The sequence below is a fragment of the Cyprinodon variegatus genome, unplaced genomic scaffold (genome assembly GCF_000732505.1).
Source record: "Cyprinodon variegatus isolate N-32 unplaced genomic scaffold, C_variegatus-1.0 Scaffold218, whole genome shotgun sequence".
Classification (NCBI taxonomy): Eukaryota; Metazoa; Chordata; class Actinopteri; order Cyprinodontiformes; family Cyprinodontidae; genus Cyprinodon; species Cyprinodon variegatus.
This window is the reverse complement of record NW_015150671.1, coordinates 513,852-538,314: the sequence shown is the minus strand read 5'-3', so window position 1 is coordinate 538,314 and position 24,463 is coordinate 513,852. Positions and strand designations below refer to the sequence as shown.

General features: G+C 37.6%; 2 protein-coding genes across 4 annotated transcripts in view; one reads left to right on the top strand and one right to left on the bottom strand.

The window, feature by feature from the left end:
- uhrf2 (ubiquitin-like with PHD and ring finger domains 2, E3 ubiquitin protein ligase) overlaps nucleotides 1–22,496 on the top strand; it is a 34,112-nt gene extending 11,616 nt beyond the window's left edge. For 2 of the 3 annotated variants that reach the window (XM_015380624.1, XM_015380622.1), the window contains 13 exons: nucleotides 10,711–10,929; nucleotides 11,026–11,135; nucleotides 12,412–12,598; nucleotides 13,041–13,164; nucleotides 14,587–14,694; nucleotides 14,780–14,884; nucleotides 14,986–15,092; nucleotides 15,190–15,352; nucleotides 15,433–15,570; nucleotides 15,702–15,969; nucleotides 16,194–16,345; nucleotides 18,707–18,805; nucleotides 18,910–22,496. In XM_015380624.1, the coding sequence (XP_015236110.1) occupies nucleotides 10,711–10,929; nucleotides 11,026–11,135; nucleotides 12,412–12,598; nucleotides 13,041–13,164; nucleotides 14,587–14,694; nucleotides 14,780–14,884; nucleotides 14,986–15,092; nucleotides 15,190–15,352; nucleotides 15,433–15,570; nucleotides 15,702–15,969; nucleotides 16,194–16,345; nucleotides 18,707–18,805; nucleotides 18,910–19,056 (1,927 nt within the window). In that variant the 3' untranslated portion in view covers nucleotides 19,057–22,496. The remainder of the gene's footprint in view (nucleotides 1–10,710; nucleotides 10,930–11,025; nucleotides 11,136–12,411; nucleotides 12,599–13,040; nucleotides 13,165–14,586; nucleotides 14,695–14,779; nucleotides 14,885–14,985; nucleotides 15,093–15,189; nucleotides 15,353–15,432; nucleotides 15,571–15,701; nucleotides 15,970–16,193; nucleotides 16,346–18,706; nucleotides 18,806–18,909) is intronic. The other variant, XM_015380623.1, reaches the window with a different exon arrangement.
- Nucleotides 22,497–23,461: 965 nt separating this feature from the next.
- Nucleotides 23,462–24,463, bottom strand: part of LOC107088436 (ornithine decarboxylase antizyme 2-like) — a 3,800-nt gene continuing 2,798 nt past the window's right edge. Inside the window, 1 exon segment of the mRNA XM_015380604.1 lies at nucleotides 23,462–24,458. Within this exon segment, the coding sequence (XP_015236090.1) occupies nucleotides 24,283–24,458 (176 nt within the window). The 3' untranslated portion in view covers nucleotides 23,462–24,282.

Sequence of the window (24,463 nt, the reverse complement as noted above, 5' to 3'; positions counted from 1 at the left end):
AGATGATTAAATTCAAAGCAGCAAAACATTCGGAAATGATCCAGGGTTTCCGTGGATCATTAAAAATAATTACAATTCATGAATTTTTTTGGATTTTTTCATTAATTTTTATGAGATTTCGGGGTGGAAAAAGGATCTAAAAACAAGTAGAAATGTAGTAAATAAGTGTATTTACCTTTAATTTGAGTAGGTAAATGAGATAGTTTGCCAGTGGAATGAGTATTTTTGCTCTTAAAATAAAAAAATTAGATAAAATGCACCTGAAATAAGACAATGCAATTGTTTTCTTATTGTAAGTGTAAATTGTCTTGTTCCATTGGCAAAATCTCTCTTTTACCTACTAAATCCAAGAACAAATACACTTATTTTAAGAAAAAACAACTTATCTAGATTTCGATTTTTTTTCCAGTGTAACAATCAACATATACCCGAAACGAACCGAAAACCGTGACCACAAAACTCTGAACCGAACCGAACCGTGGATTTTGTGAACCGTTCCACCCCTAGTGTAAACTATGCACTGAAAATACACTTTCTTTTATTCCTCATTAATGTCTGGAGATGTTACTTCAATATTTCTGCCTAATGTCCTTCCATAGTCCCATTCACAGCAAAGCTCCCACAAAATATAGTGCTCCCATCTCACATGGGATGGTGTTCAGTGGCTTAATAGTCCTCATATTCCCAAAAAATTTCAATTTTAATTTCATCGAATGACAAACCATATTCTATACTCTAAGGGTTCTGTCCTAAGAGATGGTGCTACCAGTTTTGGAGTAATTGTTTGGAGCTTCCTGAATGGCTGTTGAGCTCATGTTATCTCTTTTTTCCATTGAAAGCCCTGGGATTTTAAACCCCAGGGTTTTGATTTTTTGCTTTTTCTAGGGTTTGTACATAGATTGCATTTTGAGAGACCTATCTTCTGCAAATTGTACCCATGGATTATCAAAAGTTGTTTTACTTAGAGTTGCCTCAGAGTACATAGAAAATGGTGCACTGATTTAAATCATGACATGATTTAACCAATCGTCTGCGCTTTCATAGATTGTTGAAAGGCATTGACAATGTTGCGTAAACTCCTGACTTTTAAAGAAAGGTCAGGTTCTTTTTTGTTTTTTTTCTCCTTTTAGTATTGTATATAGCAATGTGAAATCAATTTAAGTGAGTTAAAATCCCAAAGTCACAAACGGTGTGCCACATAAATAACATTTCAGTTGTATAAAGTATTAAAAAACAAGGATTAAAAGCAGTAGAATTGAAAAAGTAAAAGTCTGGTAGAACATGGTTGTTTTAAAAGATGCCTAAAATTCCAGGGAAGTAAGATTGAAGGGGATAATTGTCTCTTTTTATAAGAGATCCAAAGCTTTTAGGGTTTAGGGGTTTGGGGATCGAAGGCTACAAACAGCAGACTTTGGCAAAAAGCCAACACAAATGATAATAAGCCTGGCCATTTAAAGCCCTGTAGGTGAGAACAACAGGTCTAAACCAAATTGTTAGAAGTGGTCTGTCCTTTGAGGCTAAGATTGCTAATGATGGCTCTGCTTGAACTGCAGGCAGTTGTTCATTTTCCTGGTGGTCTAAAGTATAGAGAAACATTGGTTTGTGTTGTTGATGCTGCAATAATTCAAACTCTCTTGCATTCCCCCTTATCCAGCGACTTCATTCAAAAGCCGATGTTTCCATGGTAACCCCCGAGTTCTCAGGAGCATTACTTCTTCGCTTGCCTCCTTCAGCTTTGTCTGTAATCGCTGCGAACATGAGACCGGTGAGACGTTGCGTCCTCGCTCTCTCTGTCTGTCTTTGGCATGCGTTTCTGCCAGAGGTTGTTATTCTACAGTAATCATATCAAGATTTGTTTCTCCATCATTTTGTCGGGTTGTTTTTAATGCCGACTTCCTTCTTTCATTTGAAAATACTCATTTATTGTCATATTAGTAATAAGAGAGGTGTGTTGATGCATGCATAATCCTTTGTTTACAGAATTCCTTCATATCTCTGATTCAGGCTTCATTGATGTAACCTCTTGCTCATGATTTGCCGTATTTATTTAGTAATAATTCGGTAGACGAGCAATCAGAGAAAGCTAAAGGAGAACAAAGGTCCAGAAAAAAATCTGATTATTTTTAAAAATGACAGTTCATTATGGGAGAAATTGTAGCGTTTTCTGTTAAAGAGCAACAAGTAAAGGCTAATTCTCATTCTGTTGTAGACTTTATTGTATTTTCTGCTGCGAATACCTGTTTTTTAAGAGAGAAAAAAAAGGAGGATAGGTAAAATTGCTCCATCTTCTCACACCATTGCTCTTTCTCCACCACTCTAACACCTGCCTGCATAGTCTGAGAGAAGCAAACCAGTCCTTCTAAATGAACCGCCATGTTTTTGGCAGCATTTCCACTGAATATAATGAGCCACTAAAACAAAGGGCGCACCACGTTCGGGGAATCTGTTTTTTTCGCCGCGCTTGACAACTAATGTCATGTGTGCTGTATTCTCTCAAAAACGGCGAATATCTTGGCAGGGGGAGGTTTTTGCCTGATCTAAAGGTCTGACCCAGACTCTTTGTCTAGAAAATGTATACAAAGCTACTTTATTTTGGTTGTTTTTTTAACAAGGCCCTACAGAAGTGTATGTGCCGCTTGGACTTTTCCACAACATTTCTGCAATGTTACACCTACAAACCTCACTAACTACTGGAATTTATCTACATTTTATGTGATAATTAGATAATTAGTCAACACAAAGTAGGACATTGTTGTGAAGGGGAAATAAAATGATAGCTAGCCCTCAAAATCTTTTTACAAATAAAAAGCGTTGCATGCATTTATGTTCAATATTGTTTTTTTATGAATACACGATTTAAAGTGTTTTAGATGATACGTGTTTTTTATACTTAGAAACTGAAATCCTTCTGTTATCTTTGCAATAATACCCAAAGGGTATCTAAACCATTATCTTGCAACTCTGGGTGTATGTCTAGGGTTTGTTTCTTCCACCCCAGCCTTTGGCAGGTTTTCTTCAAGGATTACCCTCTATTTATCTTCCCATCAACTTTGAATAAAAATGCACGTCCCACTTTTTAGATTTTTATTTTTATAATAAAAATAAGCCATGAATCATGTTTTTTTTAACCTTCCAAACATGCCCTATTTTGTGTCTGGCTACAAGATATAATCTCATTAAAATGCATTAAACCTTATGATAGTTCCAATGAAAATATGTGAAGAAGTTCCAGGGTTGTGGACACATTGTGATGGCATTGTTTGTAAATAGTTTCACTGAACCTTTATCATTGTATTTTTGGATTCAAATTTCAAGTGCCTTAAAGGAAACAGCATTTGCATTCAGCTCTTCCAAAGAGACCCCGAGGAGCATGAAAAAGAACTCCTGCCCCATTTTCCTCTCTTTCAGACATTAAGATACTTGAACTTGTTCACTTGAGGCAGGAACTCAACTCCGACTTGAAAAGGGAAGTTGGAGTAGCAAGTAGAGCCAGGTTATGCATAAATTTCAGAGATGAAAACTGCTGGTCTCTAAGCCATACCAAATCCTCCAACCCTGGGCTGCGCCTAGAAATGTAGTCCATAAAGGTTATTAACAGGACTGATGTCAGAGGGCAGGGCTAATGGAGTCCAGCATGCACTGCAAATATGTCCGACTTAATGTCAGCAATGCAGACCAGAGTCCATCTCTGCTCGTGTAAATACTGGCCGTAGTAAAGGGCCATCATTTCTATATTCATTGGGTGCCCCCAACAGGGCATCATGAGGGACATGACTGACTGCTTTCTCCTTGAAGCACATTTGGATCAGTTGGGCAAACTCCCATGAACCTTTGAGCATCCTGAAGGGGTGCGCAGCTGGTCCAGTGTTCCACAACTGGGACAAAAACCACACTGCTCCTCCTGAAGCTGAGTTTCCACATTCACCCAGACTCCCCTCTCCAGCACTCTGACATAGGCCTTCCTGAGGTCACTGAGAAGTGTGATCCCTTTAGTTGGAACACACCCTCCAGCCTATCTCCTTATGGTGGGAACTACCAGTCTGTGAGTCCAGGGGTATTGTCCCTTCCCACCGCATGATACGAACCGAAATAAAAATATGAACTGAACATGATATTGAAGAAGCCTGTGAATCACAGCCTGACAATGACATCCAGAAAACCTAAGGTACTCAGGGCGGACCTCATCCTCCCCTGAAGCCTTGCCACCGTGGAGTTCATTGACCACCTCAGTGACTTCAGTCTGAGTGATAAACAAGTCCATCTCTGAGCACACAACCTCTGCTTCCACCAGGAAAAGTGTGACAGTTTGGTTAAAGAGATTATCAAAGTATTCTATTTACTGTCTGACAACATCTTTAGTCAATGGCATCAGCTCGCCATTCCCAGTGTAACCAGTTTTGGCAAAGGACTGCTTTCCCCTTTGGACGTGCTTGGGGGATTAACCAGACACTTCGAGGCCAACTAATATTCTTTCTCCATAATCTCTCCAAACTCCTACCATTACAGACTTGATGTTTTCAGTTGCTGAAGACTAGATGGAATATTTTTTCTTCTGTCAAATTTGAAGTTTATGCATCAACATACTGTGTACAAATATAGAGTTCAATATTTTTCAGGTTGGATGAACTTTCAATTCCAAATCATGATGGAAATGTTGGTTACTTAAAGCTAGTATCATTGCAATATTATTGATAATGTCCCAATATTTTTGCACTATCTGGGAGTAAAACTTGGATTACTGAGGTCATTTTGAAGTGCAGAATGCTATTTAAAAACGATAGCTTTCCTGTTGTGACAAGTCAGCTTGAAAAACAGTCCGACCTACTTATAAAGGTACGACTGTTTTTAAATACAAGCCGGATTCGGTAGGATCTGAATTAATTGAAGGTGAAGATGCTCTACAGTCTGTAGGAAGAATTTATCTACTCCTGAGTACCCGAGTTTAACATAGAAAGCTGTTTTTTGCTCTAACATTTATACTGTATTAGTATCTTTACTTTGGCTACTTTTCTTCCTGACCATCTGTTTTTTTCCCAAATTGCAGGAAAGCCAGTAGGGTTTTTTTTTTATAGATTGATCAACACAGAACAAGTTTTGTTTCAGAACAGAAGGCAGAAACATTGTGTAATCACAATGCTAATTTAACACTTTTTTTTTGTCCTTTTGTATTGTTTTGCATGAACAGTCATGCTAGAAATATGTTCATCCAAAAAATTGTTTAGTACATCTGTACTTGAAGACAAAAAATAAATGGTTTAATGCAAATTGCGGCCGAATGTTTTGGCCGCAACATACAACTTGCATGGAATGCACTTGAGAGCAAGCAGCAGAAAGCAGCCCTCCACCCTGTAGCCTTGGGCTACCCCGTAGTTCCTGTAAATCTCTGCCAAACATTTTGGCAGTCAACATCTTAACCAAAATGTTCCAAAAAGACAGTTTTCTTTTCCTCTTGCAAAACAGAAAAGCTCCTCCGTTCCTACTAAAAAGCATTTTGTCTGTTTGTCTGAAGCCGCCATGGCTAAGCAGCAGTCTGTCAGAGTGACCTATTTGTTGATTTTCTTGTGCGGTCAAACATTTGTAACCATGCAGCTCTCATACAATGGAAATCTGTGGAAATTGGACCCTTTGGGAAACTTGTGTTTGCACGACAGATGTTATGCAGCTTTCTTCAACAGTTTGCTATCAGTTCTGCTGAGTCGTTTGTGATGGAAGCTCTACTGTCAAAACATGTATGCATTACAAAATCTACTTCTCTGCACAGTTTTAGCAGGAAGTCGTATTTTGATATTGAGTAAAACATATTACTTATAATAAATACAATAATAAGTGCACATAATATAAGCATTAGCACATACATTAATAAAGGATATGTCCCCTGATGAGATGTAAAATGACTGAAAACACTATAGCTAGGCCTACAAAATGCTTTGGACTTTTTTTCCTCTGAGAACTGTAGTGACTGCAGTGAAATCTGATTTTCTTTTGCAGATATTTAACTTTTAAAACATGGATTTTTGTAAGATTGTAAGATCGTAAACAAATGGGAACTTAGGATCAAATAGGGTTTAGTTAGGTGCCTATTAGGGTGCCCACCAGATGCGGTCAGTATGATTTGGCTAAGAGGAAATGGCTGTTTTTTTGACACACATCTGATGCTTCAGATGTAGCTTGTGTTTAAGAATTAAACAGTAATAAAAATAATACTATTAAATGCAAGAAGAGCTGCTAATCTAGAACTCTTTGCACCAAGACACTCAGAGGTTGACTCCAGGAGAGGTCTGCTGTTGATCTTAGTTGAAGAGTTGTGTGTCAAGATAATTCCTGTCAACATCTTCTAAGACATGTATGTGGAACAAATCTGCCGAGATCCAAATTCTGTTTACAGAGAGGCGTCAAAAGCAGTCTGTTTTCAGATCAGAGTAAAGAAACTTATCAGTTTTATTCCGGTGACTCATTTGGCCTCTCTTGGATATATGTCCAGTAAAAGAAAGTCTATCAACGAACCTTTCTTTCATTAAAATAAAGCTTTAACAAAATCGACCTTGAATCAGCTAACAGCACACTGAAGAATCACCTCCTCTTCCGATTCCATCCTAAAGACATTGTTAGATTTCAAACCAGTTTTTAAAAAAAAATCTTTTTGTAGTTAATCCATAATATAGATCATTGCGATTCTAAATGAATAAACTGTTCATTCTAACTGCAGTATAATAACTCAGTATATTTCATTCCATTAAACTCGATTTAGAAAAACATTTTTTTTCTTCGAGTGATTTTTAACACACAAGAATAATTAATTTTATTTCATGAGGCGGGTAGGAATCTGTTAATTACTCAGTTATTACCGTCACCACTGTAAAATGAGTATCATATTATCTTAAGTAATAAATTAATTTGGTGTTAATTTGGCTCAGCCTCTTTTCCCTTCCCTGTGATGCTCTCTGTTGTTCCTCAGATCGTGCTGAGTACTTTTTATGTTGTCTGTTTAATTTTAGCATGTGCCCTTGTGTTTTTGTGTTGCTTCTATTAAACTCAGCCCAAGTCTCTCAGAACCATGATAATCATTTGGAGCAAAAAAAACAAAAAGAAAATTGTTGCACCATTCCCCAGCATCCACTTCCTGGTACTCTAAAACTCGTATTCTTTGTCGGTTGTTCATCATTAGCTGGTTAAACGCTGCTTGAATGCACTCTCTTTCAGCAAAAAGTACATACTGCACCTTTTGACCCCAACGTCATTATATTCTGGAATGTATTATTTTACTGGAGCTGAAGTGGTTACTATTAAGTCTAGACCAATTCAGACTGTAGAACAATATTTGGATCATTTCAAGATTTCATTTCTATCAATATTTACCGGTATATCTTTTATGTTTTTAGTTTAATGCCATCATTACAAAATATGTGCATTTGTTGGTTTAATGGATTTTTGAATTAAACAGGCCTTCAGTTTGTGAATAACATGGTCTAAATTAATTGATTATCCATTCGCCTTTGGCATCCTTGTTAAGTTGGAAAAAAAGCGAATATCTTACAGTTTACAACTATAACATCCAATCTTAAATCAAATATTTGTAACTAAAAAAAGACAGAGGAAGCCTTCAAAATAAAAGATAACAGAGCATGGACAGTATGGTTGAGAAAATGTGATGCTGTGGGCCTTCTTCTATTCCAAAGACCCAGGAAACCTTTTTTCCATGATAAATTCTTTGAAACATCACAGCAGCCTCTCACAGAATACTAAATATAGGATATAATAATGAGAAAACACATGGTCTGATAATTAGATGAAGAAAAAAACATTTTGTAATACCATCTCAGATCTAAAACACACAGGAAACTTAAAAGGGATAAGGGAGAACTCAGGTTTCTGAATAATCTGGATGAATTATTCACAGAGGAAGGATCAGATCCATCTGTCTGAATGCTCCAACTGTATAATGTTAATAAGAGACGATTAAGTGCGGTTCTGCCAGCAAAGCCATTGGTTGGACAAAGAGTTAACAGCAGGACTGCCAGGGTGTTAGTCGGTAACCCTGAGAAACCAAGCTGACTCTGCCGAGGGGAATGAGTTTAACAGCAAGACTGGAAAAGTTCATCTAAACTGTGAAACAAAACAGCGCGCTTTATCCAACATGTGTCAGTGAATCTGAGTATTTTTATTCAGTTTTTCCATAACTGTGTGTGTTTTGATTATCTTGGCTTTCTCTTTAGTCACTTATATGCTGCTGTCTGTTGAATTTCTCAAGAAGTGGCTTCAGGTTGGAGAGGAGGACTCTCGTGCATTCATACCCCGCTGGATTTCTTGTTTACGCACATTTCTGACTTTGAGCAAGAAGATAAAGATATTATAAGGGTATAGTTAGCTTGTTTTAGCATTTATAAAGAGTTTAAAGAGTTTTTTGCTCCCTCTGACCACATTAATGTTTGTTGTATGTGAATTATTTTAACAAATACCACACCAGTTCTGTTTCCATTTAGTTGTGGTAACTTTCCGATGTAAAAATGTCATTATCTTTAATAATGGAGCATTTCAGGGTTTTCAAATGGTTCTTATTGAAAGATGCCTGCAGGGACATAAACATTTTAGATAATCGAAATTTTTTAAAGAGTCAGTTTTTCTTAAAAAAAAAAAAAAGACCAACAGTGCTGTAAAAAAACTATTAGTCACCATAGTAATTTCTGTTTTTTAATTGGAATTAGAATTTTTGCTTTTACCGTTTCAGATCTGAGAACAGATTTTTATCTTCAGATAGATAGTCTGAGTAAATGCCGAAAGCAGCTTTAAAAATTAATCAAAAACAAACAAACCGTCTATAGATAGGCAGTACTGATTTAGATCTATGTCAGATGTTACAGGACACACACTTACATTAATTAGTTTACTCTTAGTTTACTGAATGATTAAAGGTATAGAGGACAATCTTTTATTTCCAGGTGGATCATTTAAATAAGTGGTCCTCCTAATTGTAAATCATTCTGGTGATATGTTTATGTAAGGCCTTCCTACATGCTCGCCTCGTTAGCTATCTCTTTCTGCGCATTCACACTTTTAGCCGCACATGTGTGTTGAGCTACAGTTCCAGACAGTCATTGAAGATCACCTTTCTCACCGTGGTTCTTTGAAAATGGCCGATGGTCGTAAGAGGAAAAGTGTCTACGAAGTGTATGAGAAGAAAAGAAAGGCCTCAGAAGAGACAGATATATCCCATAATGCTTTGCGCAGGAAGCTGTCCCCGCAAAGCATTCTGGGATTTGCTGTCACAGCGGCTCACTGTCGCTTCCCAACAGGGGCAAGAAATAATAAAGGCGTTACAGGCACTATATGGTGGGGGAGGATTTACATACAACCGAGCAAAAAGCAATGATCTTCTGTCTGAACGGTCAGTTAACTGAGTTCCCTATAAATTCCACTATATAGTCCCCGCTGTATGTGGACACAATAAGCTTGTATGAGCTATGAGAACAGCACATTTTCAACAGGGCGTGCACTAAATGGGCTCGTGCATGCTCTTGCACACGCTTTTTTTTTTAAAGCTGAGAGGGCGGATCTTTTAAAAAATCCTCCACAATACCTTTAAGATGGTCACGTCATAGAAGTTACTCCTTTTTACTGGTGGAAAATGGCTTTTATTGTGGATGACTGGCGTCCTAAATCCATAGAAATGGCTTTGTAATTAATACCCATAGATGTTAATAATAATTTAATTATTTTAAACTGTGGCTGGATGCACAATATCAAAAAATCTATTTTGTGTGATTGGATTGTTGAAAAATGCCAATGATAGTTTAAACTCTGTTTAATCCACATTTACCTTATTTTTCTCTTTTTGCACCAGTATACATCATCAGCACCACTCTGCAATACATGTTTTTCAGCCATTAAAACCATCTGATGACGAATACTTCCCCCATAGCTACATATAGCTAAAGTCTGATGCAAACTGACCCTGGAGCTTAGTCTGTAAATCAAAAGGATGTTGAAAAAAAACTCCTCCAATAGTCGTCAACTTAAAAATTAGAAATTTGTAGAAATTCTTTTTGAGAAAGTATACAATTTCTGATAAATCGATACATAGGACTGAATTCAATTCCCTTTTTTTTTTGCATCCCTACTCCGACACGCCTGAGCTGCATTACTGAATCCTGATGAGGGAAAAATAGGGATGCATTTCTAATTTAATAATCTGTAATTCACAAGATCTGCATTTTTAACAATCAAGCTTGTATAATTAATTTTTTTTTATTATGAATGTAATGTAACATGCTTCCTTATGTATTTGTTTATTGTCTTACACTGGAATTTTTATAGCAATGCTTTTATCTGTGAATGCAGTGCGACACATAGTGGAAATCAAATTTCCTTTGGGACAATAAAGTTTATCTGATCTGATCTGATCTTATCTTATCTTATCTTAACTGAAGCTTTTTATACGTTTCTGTTTTGTGCATTAAGCCATTAAGATTACATATGAAGTGCTCTTTGAATTTTCAGCCCTTTCTCTCCGGCTTTTGCTAATTGACTTACATGTACCACTGCTGCAAGGTTCAGACGGGGTTAGAGATAAAGCTGCTACAAAATGCAGATGGTTTGACTTCATTTGAATTGCTTTAAATGTCGATTTCATGTATCATTCATTTAATTCAATTGGCAATTGGGGATTTCATATAAGCCTTCGTGGTCCTAAACAGTTTTTCCGCTATTTTCCAGTTATCCAGAGCATGGTGTGGTGGAGATACGATCCGTGGATGTGAGGCCCCGGGCCAGGACCCTGCTTAAGTGGGACCAGCTCCAAGTGGGGCTGAAGGTGATGGTCAACTACAACATGGAGACCCCAGATGAGAGGGGCTTCTGGTACGATGCAGAGATAGTGACCATAAATCAAACCTCGCGTACCAATAAGGAGCTCCGAGTTAATATTCTCCTGGGGTGAGGATCTTTCATCCTGCTTTGATTTTTATATTCTAATTTTGCTCTGTTGCTCTGTATTAAATGATATGTCCTGGCTCTTATTTCTCCTTATAGGGGTCCTGAAGATGTAATTGGAGATTGTAAAGTTCATTTTTTGGATGAAATCTACCAGGTGGAGAAACCTGGAGCTCGGGCCCTTTCGAGCGCAGATGGGCAGTTTAAACGTATGAACTAGTCTTTCTTTAGAATTTGAACTTTTCCACTGTTCTGCCATGTTTATTTAAGGTATTTTTGAGAATATTTTTAAAAGACCCACCCTCTCTACTTTAAAAACCCGTACCTGCTCCTGAGAGGGAGCACCTATTAAACACGTGCGAGAGCATGCACGAGCCCAATTCTCTTTGTGTGCGCTCTGTTTAAAAGTTGCTGTTCTCATAGCTCATACAAGCTTATTGCGTCAGAACGTCCGCCCTAACCCCTAAATCCCTCAATCACTATATAGAGCGGGGACTATATAGTGGACTTTAAAGCAAACCGTTCGTACAGATGATCACTGCTTTTTGCCCCACTATTCATGTAACTCCTCCTCCACCACACGGTGCCTACGCCATCTTTGTTATTAATCACCGCTGTCAGGTAGCGACAGCGGGAAGCTGCGACAGCAAATCCCATAATGCTTTGTGAGGAGAGCTCTCTGTGCAAAGCATTCCAGGATATATTTGCCTCTTCTGAGACCTTTTTTCTGTTATGACTCTCGGCCATTTCAACGGACACATATTTTCATGATTTACCATAAATTAAGATCTAAAGATTTATATATTTAGCCATAGTAGGTCAATTCTTTTTAGAATAGTTATTTCCCATTTTGTCTTAGCAAATAGCTCAGGCTCCTTAAGGTCGTTTAGCATCTATTGGCAGCAGCTTTTAAGCCTTTCCACACAATCTCAGTTTAATTAAGGTCTGGAATTTTACAGGGCTGTTTTAACAATTATTCCCTTGCAGCTCTGGCTGAACAGTTGAGATTATAGTCCCGTTTGAAGGCGATCCCCAGTCTCTCCCAAATGTTTTTTCAGACTATGACGGGTCTGTTTTCTGTAGGCTCTGCAGTTTTTTGCCTCTTCTAAGCAACCTAACTACATTACTGACATGTCAGGTGTGTTCTTCAGTCTTTTTGAGGTTGATGTGATGAAGGTATATGTATGACTGGATGTTTTATGGGTGTCTGGTTTAAGCAGATGTATTCATTGGACACTTTTCCAAAATATGTTTCTAAAAAAAAAAAAAAACATCTAGTTAACCTCTACTTCTTCTTCTAATTAACTTCTACTACACTTATGTTCTCCTTTCTGTTGGTTTGCTGTAGAAAATTCACAAATGCTTGTAGTTCTAATAAAGAGAAAATACGTAAACTTAAATTTGATGAATTTCTTCCCCCGGCTGTGGTGATTGCTAGTACTAAATATGTGACTATTTGGGGTTTCATCTTGTTTGTGGCTCAAGGGAAGAGCGGACCAGAGTGCAAGCACTGCAAGGCTGACCCTGAAGCGGAGTGTCGGTTCTGCTCCTGCTGCGTGTGCGGCGGGAAGCAGGACGCACACATGCAGCTGCTGTGTGATGAGTGCAACATGGCGTTCCACATCTACTGTCTCAACCCACCTCTGGCCACCATCCCAGATGACGAGGACTGGTGAGAGAGCGGCGGAAAGAAGCTTCACTTTTAGCTGCAAGCTGCTGCATCTCACTTATTTTACAACTGCTTATTAAATGGAGTTCAGTGAGGGCTGAAGTGTATTTTAAACAGTGCTAAACTGCTGGTTTGGTTAAATAATTTCAAATATAACGATAATGCATCTACATGTTGCAGGTAATTCTTTGCCTGACTTTTTTCCAATTACAAGGAATTACAGGAATTTATTGATTAATTTTATTATTTTTAATGACTATCTTAAATATTTACTACTTAATGTATAATTTATTCCCTTAAAAAGTTAGATTTCTTTTCTCAAATCTTATGTTTTATATAAATAATATTATGGAATAATGATATTTTGGAGTCTGTGTGACTTTTATTCATACAGTAAACCTATGATAAATTGAATACCAAGCAGGAAATGATTTTCTTTTACCAGGTACTGTCCAACCTGTAAAAATGACACCAGTGAAGTCGTCAAGGCTGGCGAGAAGCTTAAAGCCAGCAAGAAGAAAGCCAAAATGCCTTCAGCTACCACTGAGAGTCAGAGAGACTGGGGAAAGGTAAGACCACAGGGCACCGTGTGGGGCATGCAACACTGCTGGGACAGATACCTACTCCTAATCTAAACAATCAGTTCAACGGTGATGTGAAAAACAAAACAAAAATGGAGTCAAAGGTATTTTGGAGGATATTTGCGAGTTTATAAAAAAGACCTGCCCTCTCCACTTAAAAAAAAATTCACAAGCCCCAGGAACACTTAGAGGTGTTCAGTAGTTTCTATAGTATTGTAGGGAGACGACTTAAAAGTGTCAACATTTCTAAAAGCCAAAATGAAAAGAAATTGCTTTCAACATTGATATAAGACAGAATGCCTGATTTGCAACATAGCCACTTAAGTTTGATCCAGTCTAACTGACTGTTTTTATTTTTGGCTTTCAACCAAATAATAGATGCCAAATCAATAAAGGCTGCAGACCTTTTTAGATCACTGGGCTCTTATATTAGTTCTGGTTCAGAACAGAAATTAGAGCCGATTAGAACTCTGGAATAGTCCTTAAGTGCACTGATAAATCAAATACATTGTTATTTTAATTATTATAATTAAGGTGTTTTGTGCACCATGCAAATGAAACCCCACTAGATTAATCAGTGCTTCCAAATCTTTGGTTCCTGGTTGTTTTATAGTTGTGTTTAATGGATCTTGTATTTCTGAGCACACCACAGCCTTCTCCCTCAGATCGACTTTAAGTCCTACATAACATCTGTGCAGTGGATTTGTTTGCCAGAAAATGCAAGGAGAGATTAACTGAGTTATTGACACTTCAAATGGTTGTTTAAAAAAAACAACCTTTTATCTTACCAGGTTTAATGCACTTGGAAGAGCAGAGTTAGACTTCTACATTAAACAAATAGGTTTTTACCTTGAATTGAGAAGGTAGAAAATAAAAGAACTTTAATTTACTTTTGTTTTTTAAAGTTATTTGTTCTTTTTTTTCTGCTCTCCGGATTCCTCTCATGTGTAAAGTCATGAACATGCCTTCTCCTTGACGCCCCTCTCCGTGGTGTAATGTGAACAATGCCATTAGGCTTGACTTACCCACTTTCCTGGAACAGGCAATGGAAAATAACTCCCTTCTTTACCAGAATTACTTTTTTTTTCGGTTGTTGTTTTTTTCATGTGTACTAATTGAAAACAGCCGGCTTATGCACTCCGGGTACATTTAAGTGTTCTGAGTCACACTCTGTTCATCTTGACTCTAAAACTTTCACGACTCTATAACTCTTTAAATAAACCACTTTTATTTTATTGTAGTGACACTTTAAAACTCATTTGTAACAGCTAAATCTGGACCTTAAACTTCTAAAACGTTGACTTTGTCTTTAAATCTTCAAATACTGAAGCTTTCGCTTCATTTGAGTCGCCATTTTAGGGCTTCTTCAACTTAAAAAAACAACAGCTTTCTTCTGTGATGAAATTGCAGGGTATGGCCTGCGTGGGGCGCACTAAAGAATGCACAATTGTTCCGTCAAACCACTATGGTCCTATTCCTGGAATTCCTGTGGGGACCACCTGGAAATTCAGAGTGCAGGTTGGCCCTTTTTCATTATTGTTGTTCGTTTTAAATGTAAAATCTTTTTTATCTTCTCATCTGTCTTAATTGCTTCATTACTCAGGTGAGCGAGGCGGGCGTTCACAGGCCACACGTCGGCGGCATCCATGGGCGCAGCAACGACGGCTCCTATTCACTGGTGTTAGCAGGGGGCTTTGAGGACGAAGTGGTGGGTTTGTACTCTGGCTGCTAGTCTGTTCAGCCACATGTTAAGCTCAGGAGTGTCTCATTCGCTCCTTTTCTGCTGCTGTTTGTGAACATCTGTGGTAGGACCGGGGAGATGAGTTTACCTATACAGGCAGCGGGGGTCGCGACCTCTCAGGAAATAAAAGGATTGGAGAGCACTGTTTTGACCAAACGCTGACTCACATGAATAGGTACAACACCTATAAAAGAAAATGCTTTTAAAAACCCTCTTTGCTTTAGAAATATGACTGCCAATACCCATTTTGTTAATAACTTGACCGATTGCAGGGCTTTGGCTTTAAACTGTGATGCCCCCTTGAATGACAAAGATGGAGCAGAGTCCAGAAACTGGCGGGCCGGAAAACCGGTGAGAGTGGTACGCAGTTCTAAAGGTAGACGCATCAGCAAATACGCTCCAGAGGAAGGAAACCGCTACGATGGTATTTATAAGGTAGAGCATCAACATAAAGACCTTGTTCCAATGATGCTACTTGAAATGGCACTGGTAAGGCACAAATGCTTTCTTCGTAGGTGGTAAAGTACTGGCCAGAGATTGGGAAGTGTGGTTATTTGGTGTGGAGGTACCTGCTGAGACGGGACGATCTGGAACCAGCCCCGTGGACCCCTGAAGGACTGGAAAGGATAAAGAAACTAGGGCTCGCAGTTCAGGTTAGACTTAGGGAACAAAGAAAGTCGATCCTCATGCAATTTACTGCAAGTAACAATCTGCAAAGGAGAAAATATATTTTTCACAGCACTATACATGAAACAAAGGTTCTTCTTGATTTCTTTTCCTCCAGTACCCGCCAGGCTATTTAGCAGCCATGGCTAACAAAACAAAGAAGGAGGCCTGTGCTAGACCCGGTCGTGGCGGTCGGAGCAAACACTATCCTGGGAGAGGGAGGCCGCGTAGGCCCAAGATTAAAGCAAAAGAGGTGGAGGAGGAAGAGGGGGCGGCGGCAGCAGAGGACGAAGAGGAGGACGTAGAGGGGGGTGAGGCTCCAGAAGCCCAGATGGAAGAGGATGCACCACAAAGTAATGGAGAGCCAAAGACAACCGGAGAAACTGGTGGGTGCTATTAGAAACGATGCAGGTCAGAAAAGGTGTTATGAGAAGAGGAGAGGTGAGCGTAGAGTGATCAATAAGAACACGACTCATGAATAACTCCAAACATTCAAATTGCTTATAGATATACTTAGCTTTTATTGCTTAAGAGCTGTTCTTTTTCGCTCTGCTGTGTTTTAGTACTGCAAAGCTAGCTTCTGCTTCCTAAGTAGCTATGATGTCTTTAGCAGAGCCGTCACCAGAGACCGAGCCTCCGTCTAAACGCGTCAAGATCGAAGAAACGTTCCAGCTGACCGAGCAGCAACAACAGCTGATCCAAGATGACACAGCCAACAAAAAACTGTGGAGCGAAGCCATGGATCACCTTAAAGAGGGACCGGTATAACTGCTAAAACATTTTAGTCTTATATCAGAAAACAGATCATCGTACAATTAATAAAAAGTTCTGAACTTTAAGGTTAAAATCGTTAGCTAAAACTAACATGATGAAAACTGGAATCAAAAAACATTTTCTTTAACTTAAATCAAAATTAAAACTAGGCTTTGCTAAAAACCCAAACTAACTGAAACAGTAATAACAGTTACAAAAAATTAATTACAACCAATAGACTTTTAAAAGAGCAGTTGTTTAGTTTTTGTTTCTGTCTACCATAATGCAGTCAGGTCATTTATGTCACTGCAGTGATCCATCCTTATCTGGAATTTTATTTTTCTTTTTTTCTGCTTAGTCTTGCCCTTGGCATGTAATTCATATTACATAAAAACGACTATACTAGTGAATACTAAGCAATACTAAACTAAAATGACGCATTTTTAAAAAGTGAACTCTAAACTACTGTATTTTCGGACTATGTTTTTTTTTTTTTAACTGGAAATGTACAAATATTCATGTATAAGCCACACCGGGCTTTACTCCACTAGTATCTACTAAACTGAAGCTGTTAGGGGAGCTCTACACATAGCTAGAGTTGGGACGATGAAGAATGCTAGCTAGTGTTAGCTTTTTGGCTCAGAGCAAGGATCCTTCTTTCCTACAGAAAGAAGGATCTTTGTTAGCCCTTTATTTCTACTCTGAAGGAGTTGCGCACAATCTCTTTCGATGTTTCGACAAGCTAATGCTGCTTAATGTCAAAATGTGTCAGTTCAGGACTTTTTTTCTCTGTCATGCCTGCTGCTAACATGTTGTGCTAAATCAATATAAATCCCTTATTCTTATTCTTTTCCCTCTGGCAGTTAGGAAAAATCCACTGAAAAAGCACACCTGTCACTACCCGCTCCATCCTGGAAGCATGTTCCATACCATCGGCTCATTTGCGTATGCGCAACCAGATATACATCCGGGTTGGCCTTGGTTTTATTTTGTTAAAAATAACTAAATTAAATTTTTCCCTCCCCAAAAATAGTCAGCATTCAAAACTATAATGTGTTTAAGGTTAATAATATATTTCCTGAGAAAATAACGGTCTTAAAATCCTTTCTGTTTTATTACTCGTCTGTGAACGATCTCTACCAGAAGTGGGATCCTATGCTACTTCCTGGAGCTAACTTTTTCGGCTTTGGATTTAAACATAAATCTAGTCTTTTTAAGTTTTATGTTTTGCTTTTGTGTTAACAGTATGATATATAGTGAGTGACCTACAGAAAGAAACAACTAAAAGGAAGATAAACATGGTTTAATCATATTTTGCCATACTACTCTTGAGCGTGTTCGATGATGACATCAGACAAGCAGTTTAAAAAAAGATAATACAAAAGGCATCAAAATTGTTGACAAGAAGTTTTTTAAAGATGTGTATTAGCATTCTTTAGTTGGTCAAGGATAGAAATAAGTAATTTTAATACCATAATTACATTAATTATTGAAACACGGATGTATTTCTAGTTGTCATGCACAAATTAGCTGATGGTACGGATTGTGCTTCCGGGATGGATCGGGTAGTGACAGCGCCTTTGTATAAGCCGCATGGTTCAAATGGCAGAAAAAAAGTGCTGGCTTTTAGTACGGAAAAAACAGTAGGTAACAATCACTAAATACAAATTAAAACTAGAATAAAACAGAAAATCAGAAGTCTAAAAAAAACATTTTTAAACTGTTAAAACCTTGACACAGAGGCGTAATAAAACACTTATTGTAGCAGAAAAAGGAGAGAAATGTGTGCTGGACTGTTTTTACTTTATTTCCTTTCTTAACAGTGCTACATCAGTCATGCATTTTAACTAATGATAGCAAGCAAAAGTAAATAGCAGAATAATCTGTCTGGTGTTGACAGAGGTGTTTGGGAAGAGTTTCATGGGTGCAACCCACGTATTAAGCTCTCCTTTTCAACTCACTAATGTATTGTTATTGCAAATGTGCATAATTTAAAGAAAAACAAGCAAGCTTTCCAACCATAAAAGTTTTATTATTGGGGGGGGGAAAAAACAAACCAAACAAAGTGTTCTCACTTTTTTTTTTACTGCCAAGTGGATAAATGAAAACCCTACATGAGCCTGGGGAAATAAGGTTTGCAAAGTACTCCCCATTAGATCTCTGGGTTGGAACCTTTAAGGTTTGCAGACACTTGGGAAATTGCCCAGTTCACCTTTCAATATGTTTAAAAGATTCCTTTTATGTACCTTTAATTCAAAAATAAAACAAAAACATCAGAGAAGTCTGAATCTGAATAAATTTGACTTTTTTTTTCCTATTTTGCTCTGCTTGTTATAAACGTTCTATTTCTTTAATATGCTCCCTTTAAAGAATTTCCTGCGGAAACTGGAGCAGATCTTTATGTGCGTCTGCTGCCAGGAGCTGGCCTTTCAGCCTATCACCACCGTCTGCTCACACAATGTCTGCAAGGTACACACCCTGTGCATCCTAGCAGATTAGATTTCTACATAGCTCCTGTAAAAATAAACAAAACTCCATTTCCTCATAATTACTCTGGCATTTTGTGTCCCCAGACTTGTCTGCAGCGGTCATTTCGGGCAGCGGTGTACACCTGCCCCGCCTGCCGACACGACCTGGGCAAGGACTATGTCATGAACCAAAACAAGAAGCTACAGATTCTGCTTGACCAGTTCTTTCCCGGCTACAGCAAGGGCCGATGAGGTCCAATTTAGATGTATGGGTAGAACACGTGCACATAAGCATCCATTCTGTGCACCCCTGTATACAGTCAAGTACTTAGAGCTCCACTTTGAAATGCATTGCACTCACATAATGTACTTACCCACGGGCAAATGTATTTTGCATTTACAGCCATTTATGTATACAATCATTTACACACAAACCACCTCAGTTAGAGACTGACCTCATCTGCTGAACTTGGACCATCTCCATTTACATCACCAGCCTGAAAATTTGAACTAAGGACATTTCTTCACTTCACTACTCCAGCCACCAGAAAGTGGGCACAAAAAACAAACGCACAATCCCACCCACCATCTCAAGGTTTTTTTTGTTTGTTTTTTCCTCCTCTGCGATTTTTTGTTTTCCTTCCACTATGATGCCCGCTGGCTCTGATAATTGACGCACAGTACATTGTTTGGGTGCAAAACTCCTGCTTGAAAGCGACACTTAAATTCCTGCCAACCTGCTTGCATTTTATGTACCATGCAGTTTTACACAAACTTGCAGAAATCAGTTTTAATAATCCCTCATTTGCAGTGTGGAGGTTTGTGGTGCTAAAAGGAGCAGGTTTTAAGAAAAGATTCTCAAAGTAAGGAATTTTACACTGTTTTATAAAAGAAAATGAAGCACTATATTAGTGACTCGTGCTGTACGCTTCTTTCTAGGCATGTTTGATGTATTTTCCTGCATCAAGTTTCCGTGCTTGTGTCACTGCAAGTCGTCTTATTTCTTTCTATTCTAACAGGAAGGTCGAAAAAGGAGAACATGTCAATCAAAAGCTGTTACTACATTCTTTTTTATTTCTTTTTTTTTTGGTAACGTGTCTTTTTAGGTTTATCTGAACCCCCACCTACATTTATACTAAACTCAAACCAGGGAAGAATTTTTGTAAAGATTTACTGCTAAATTGAATGAACCTGATCTTAATTTGACACCAGAAGAGTATGATTCTAAATTGCATTATAGGCATTAAGGTTTATCATTACTCACAAAGAAAAAAAATTCAAAAAGGAATAAATTACATTTACTACAGAAAAGCAACAATTATACCTTTTGCTATGGTAATAGTTTATCATTGTGATTTATAGCCTTATAATAATCATAAATAAATCAGACTGAAACAAAATGTTAGCTGGTTAATTAGTCAGGGTGTCTGCACAGACATGCTCTTTACAGCTCCCAAATGCTATTTTAAAAGAACATCGGTTTAGTTAGATTACATTATAACACATGATTACCATATAAGAGGTAGCCTCCTTTCAGCCAGCTGGACTCCAGTGCACAGCAACACCCCAGGAAGGTTCTTTATGCTGCTATAGAAATACTTGATCATCCCAACACATTCTGAAAATGCTGCCATAGATATCCAGCACTTTCCTAAACTCTTTTTGTTTTTACCAGTTATACCAGTATAAACCTGCACAGCGGCAGTTTGAAAAATATGTTTTCAGCTAAGATAGAACAGCAGATGAAAGCAATGCGAGAGTGGTAACCTGGCTGTTTCCAACCAAAGAGGGCAACAGGTGCTCCAGCAAATTACAGAGTGAGAGAAATTAAGTGTTCGTTAACCTTTTAAATCATGCTAAATTGGTCAAGTAGACTCCCAAAGTAGATCTAAGATCCTCTAAATTAACTCAACATAGACACGAGTATGTCTGAAGATTAGCCAATCAGGACTACAGCTCTACTGCCTTAAGCATCATATAATGCAGGAGGGAATATTTTCCAACTTGTTCCGACTTGAAAATCAATGCCTAAGATCAAACAGAAAGTCTTTGATATCTGTTTTAAAAAAACATACACATTTGCTCTTCTTAAAGAGATTTACAGGATGAAAGTGCAAAAGAACAGATCGTTCTCAAATATAACTATAGCTCACATATAACACTATCAAAAACATTTTGAAATGGAAAATGTTTCCCCTTAAATGGATATAAAACATAAAAACTACTGTTTATCGACATACTAAAAGATGTATGTCCTTATTTCATTGTGTACACGAGATAAAACGTGTAGCCCCAAATAATAACCTTAAATCGACAGCTGTGATCATTATACAAACAATCCCATTTATACTATATGAATGAGTCCCACATTTTTTCTTTTAAAAAGTAATAACCAAAGCTCTAAGGTTTTCAGAAAGTACACATTATCTATTATGGATGAGGAAAAACAAATGTTTTTATTTAGCTTGGCAAACAACAGAAGCCCTTAGAAAAAAATCAATCTAATTAGCACATTTTCAATTGCTGTAACAATACCTAAGTAGCAATATTGTAAAGATCTTGAAGATTCTCACTTTTTATTATTTTTTTTATCCTGAGTCACATTGACTTGGATTGTTTCCAAAGTTTATAACCCAAAGTGGTCTCGATATCCATATATGTTCACAATATGGATCGTTTTTCCCCACCATTTCTAGTGAAGAATAATTCTAAATGTGTTACATGCTTTAGAATGAATGCAAAATGATGATTCATTGTGACCTAGACACATTTGCACCTGCTGGTGTGGTACTTTAAAATGCCCCAGGTTGGCAGGTTTAATGGGAAATAAAACAAATGAGATGGAGAGCAGAGCCAGAGTTTTTACACCGACCCATAACGTGGACAGAGGTCACCTGCAAGGTCACGGTTCAGATAATTAATTAGATCAGTTTGGGTTTTGTTTTTTTTGTTTTTTGTGGGGAAAATGTAGCTCATGTTCAACTGCAAGTCCGTTAGCCCTCGTGGCAAAGCCAGGTTATATACGTCAGGCTAAATTTATACTTTAAGCCTTTCAGGCTCACATGTTTCTTTTCATATGCAAATCAGCACTTGTTCATCTGCAGGCTGTTTGTGGTGATGTCCTTGTCTCTGTCGTCATTCAGGATTTTTTTTTTTTATCAGCAACATGCAAATACAAATGCTACTACAGTCTTTAAAGCTAAATGTGATGTGTATTATCTTGAGATTATTTTTTTTTTTTTGCATTGACTATGAAGCTAACAGCCCTCCTTTCTTTCTGCTGTGACCTTTGCTCCTATTCTGCTCTTTTTCTGCTCTCCGTGAACCTATAGTACTAACTTCTAGACGTCTTGTGGACGCTTGGCTGCAGTGCAGTTTTATTTTTTATTTTTTTGCACTCTACTGAAACACAGGTTGCGCGGTCACATTTGGTTATCCTTGAATGCTAACTGTTATCTGTCTGTACTCTGATTTTCTTAGTTGATTACGTTCGGTTTTAATCATTAGTCGGTTTTATGTTGGAAGCCTCAAATATTTTGCAGCACATGCCAATCTGAAAAGTTTCGTCGCTTCATATTGTGATCTGAAATTTTATACATGTCATGATTCTTGATATGTACCAATTAAATATTTGGTTTCAGGAAAAAGAAACGTCTTTTTTTTTGTATGCGGATTTCATAAAATAAAAGAATAAGTTCATGTTGTTCTAGTTGGATTAAGGCTTATTGTAATAACTTAATCATTCTGGAATTACCCTTTGACAGAACATATAGCCACATCCCTTCTCACAGTAAAAAAAAAAAGTACATTATCTCTCTGCGTGACACATGTAAATATACAAACTTGCACGTTTTGGGTTTTATAAAGAACTTTAGCCCATTATTTTGAATAATTTTACAGAAAGCTGTAGTCCCAATTTGACTATTGTCATTCATGTGTGTGTTTGGGTAAAGACATTCAGCACAAGAGTCTGGAGCTCCATTCCTATAGTGTTTTCCTCTGTTTACCCTGCAAACTGTTAACTAGGAGCTAAAGATGAAGCACCTCTCACATAAGGCAGTTTTTAAGAGAGCATCCCATAAGAAGCATGGATACCTGCCAATTATACTTAAAAAAAACAATTTAAATTATAACCAGACTTTTGAAGTTTAGTTATAATAAAAATGTTTGGTCATAACTCAAGTTCCCCAAAGGTTATCGTTTAGGAGACAAATTATTCATGTTGTACATGAATGATATATGCAATGCACTTATTGTTCCATGGATTTGAGAAAGGCTTTTTCGACATTAGCAGATGTGAATTTTGAACCAAAGAGAAAAGATCTTAGAGTATTGCGACAAACTTATCTATTGAAGCCCACATACAACTATGAATATCACAGCAATTTTAGGAAACAAAAAGCTGCTGAGAGGCTGAGGTGGAGCTGTTCCTTGTCCGACATGCTTGTTGAAAAAAAGGATCCGCTGAGATCAAAATGGTGCTGATGTGAACTTTAACATAAAAAAGGTATAAGCAACGCAAGATAATTTGTTGCATGAAGTGAAGGGAAGATTACAGATACTAGTTACATTGTGCTTGATCCACATAATTAAATAGGTCTTCAAGCTGACTTATGCCGCTGACTACTTTCAAACAAAATACACAAAGAGAAAAAAGTTTTTTTTTTTGGTTTTATTATCACAGAAGCACAACAGGTACCACTATGCAGGACATAATACCACCATGAACAAAAGAGTAAAGGAATGCTAATGCCAGAGGAGAACCTAATCCAGAAACACCACAGCATTTTACTTCCAACCTTAAAACAATACTCTACTATAGCCTGACAAACTTGGGAAAAAAAAAAAAAAAAGTCAAAAGCTATTTGGATTATTTGTTTTGTTTCATCAAGTACCATTTGTCACTCACTAGCACTTCGATTTTATACTGAATCACTTTCATACACATGCATTGGCTTTCGCCAATTTAAATGCACATCTAAAATTAAGTGTTTCACTACTCGGCTACAAAGTACCAATTATTGGGGCTAATTAGTCAATATAAAGGGTATTACTGTGACAAAAAAAGCTGGTCCCATTGAGGAGTATTTCAGTCTTGGGAGAATTATTTAGAAAACTTAACAATTTAGCCAATCCCAACAACACTGGAGTATCCAAGTATAAACCTGATGACCTTTTTGTACATTCAAGAAATTAAAGTCTATTGTAAATATAGCCAACTAGCTATGAAAATGGCAAAAGGATAAAAAAAAAAGTATCTTTTTAAGACCAGATTAATATAAACATACATATATTTATATGCTTGAAACAAAAACACAATGCTAACTTTTCCCTTGATCAGAAATTTATGGTGAGCTTTAATAGGAAAGCTACAGCTTCGGATTCAACACAAAACAGCTATGGATGTAAATAAAGCTGAAACTTTAAGATAATGGGGAGCATGTAAACTAGCAGGTGGTGAAGAAGATGTCTGGAGGACTACTCATCATCTGAGGAGTCCCTGTCGAAATTATGGGCCATGAAGAAGACGTCAGGTCGAGGAGGGACGAGGGCATGGCCCGGTTTCACAATCTCAAAGCCCAGGAAACTGAAGGTACGCACCAGTTTAGCAGGATCATCTCTGTTCTTGTAAAAGCAGACAAAAACACTAGCAACTTGT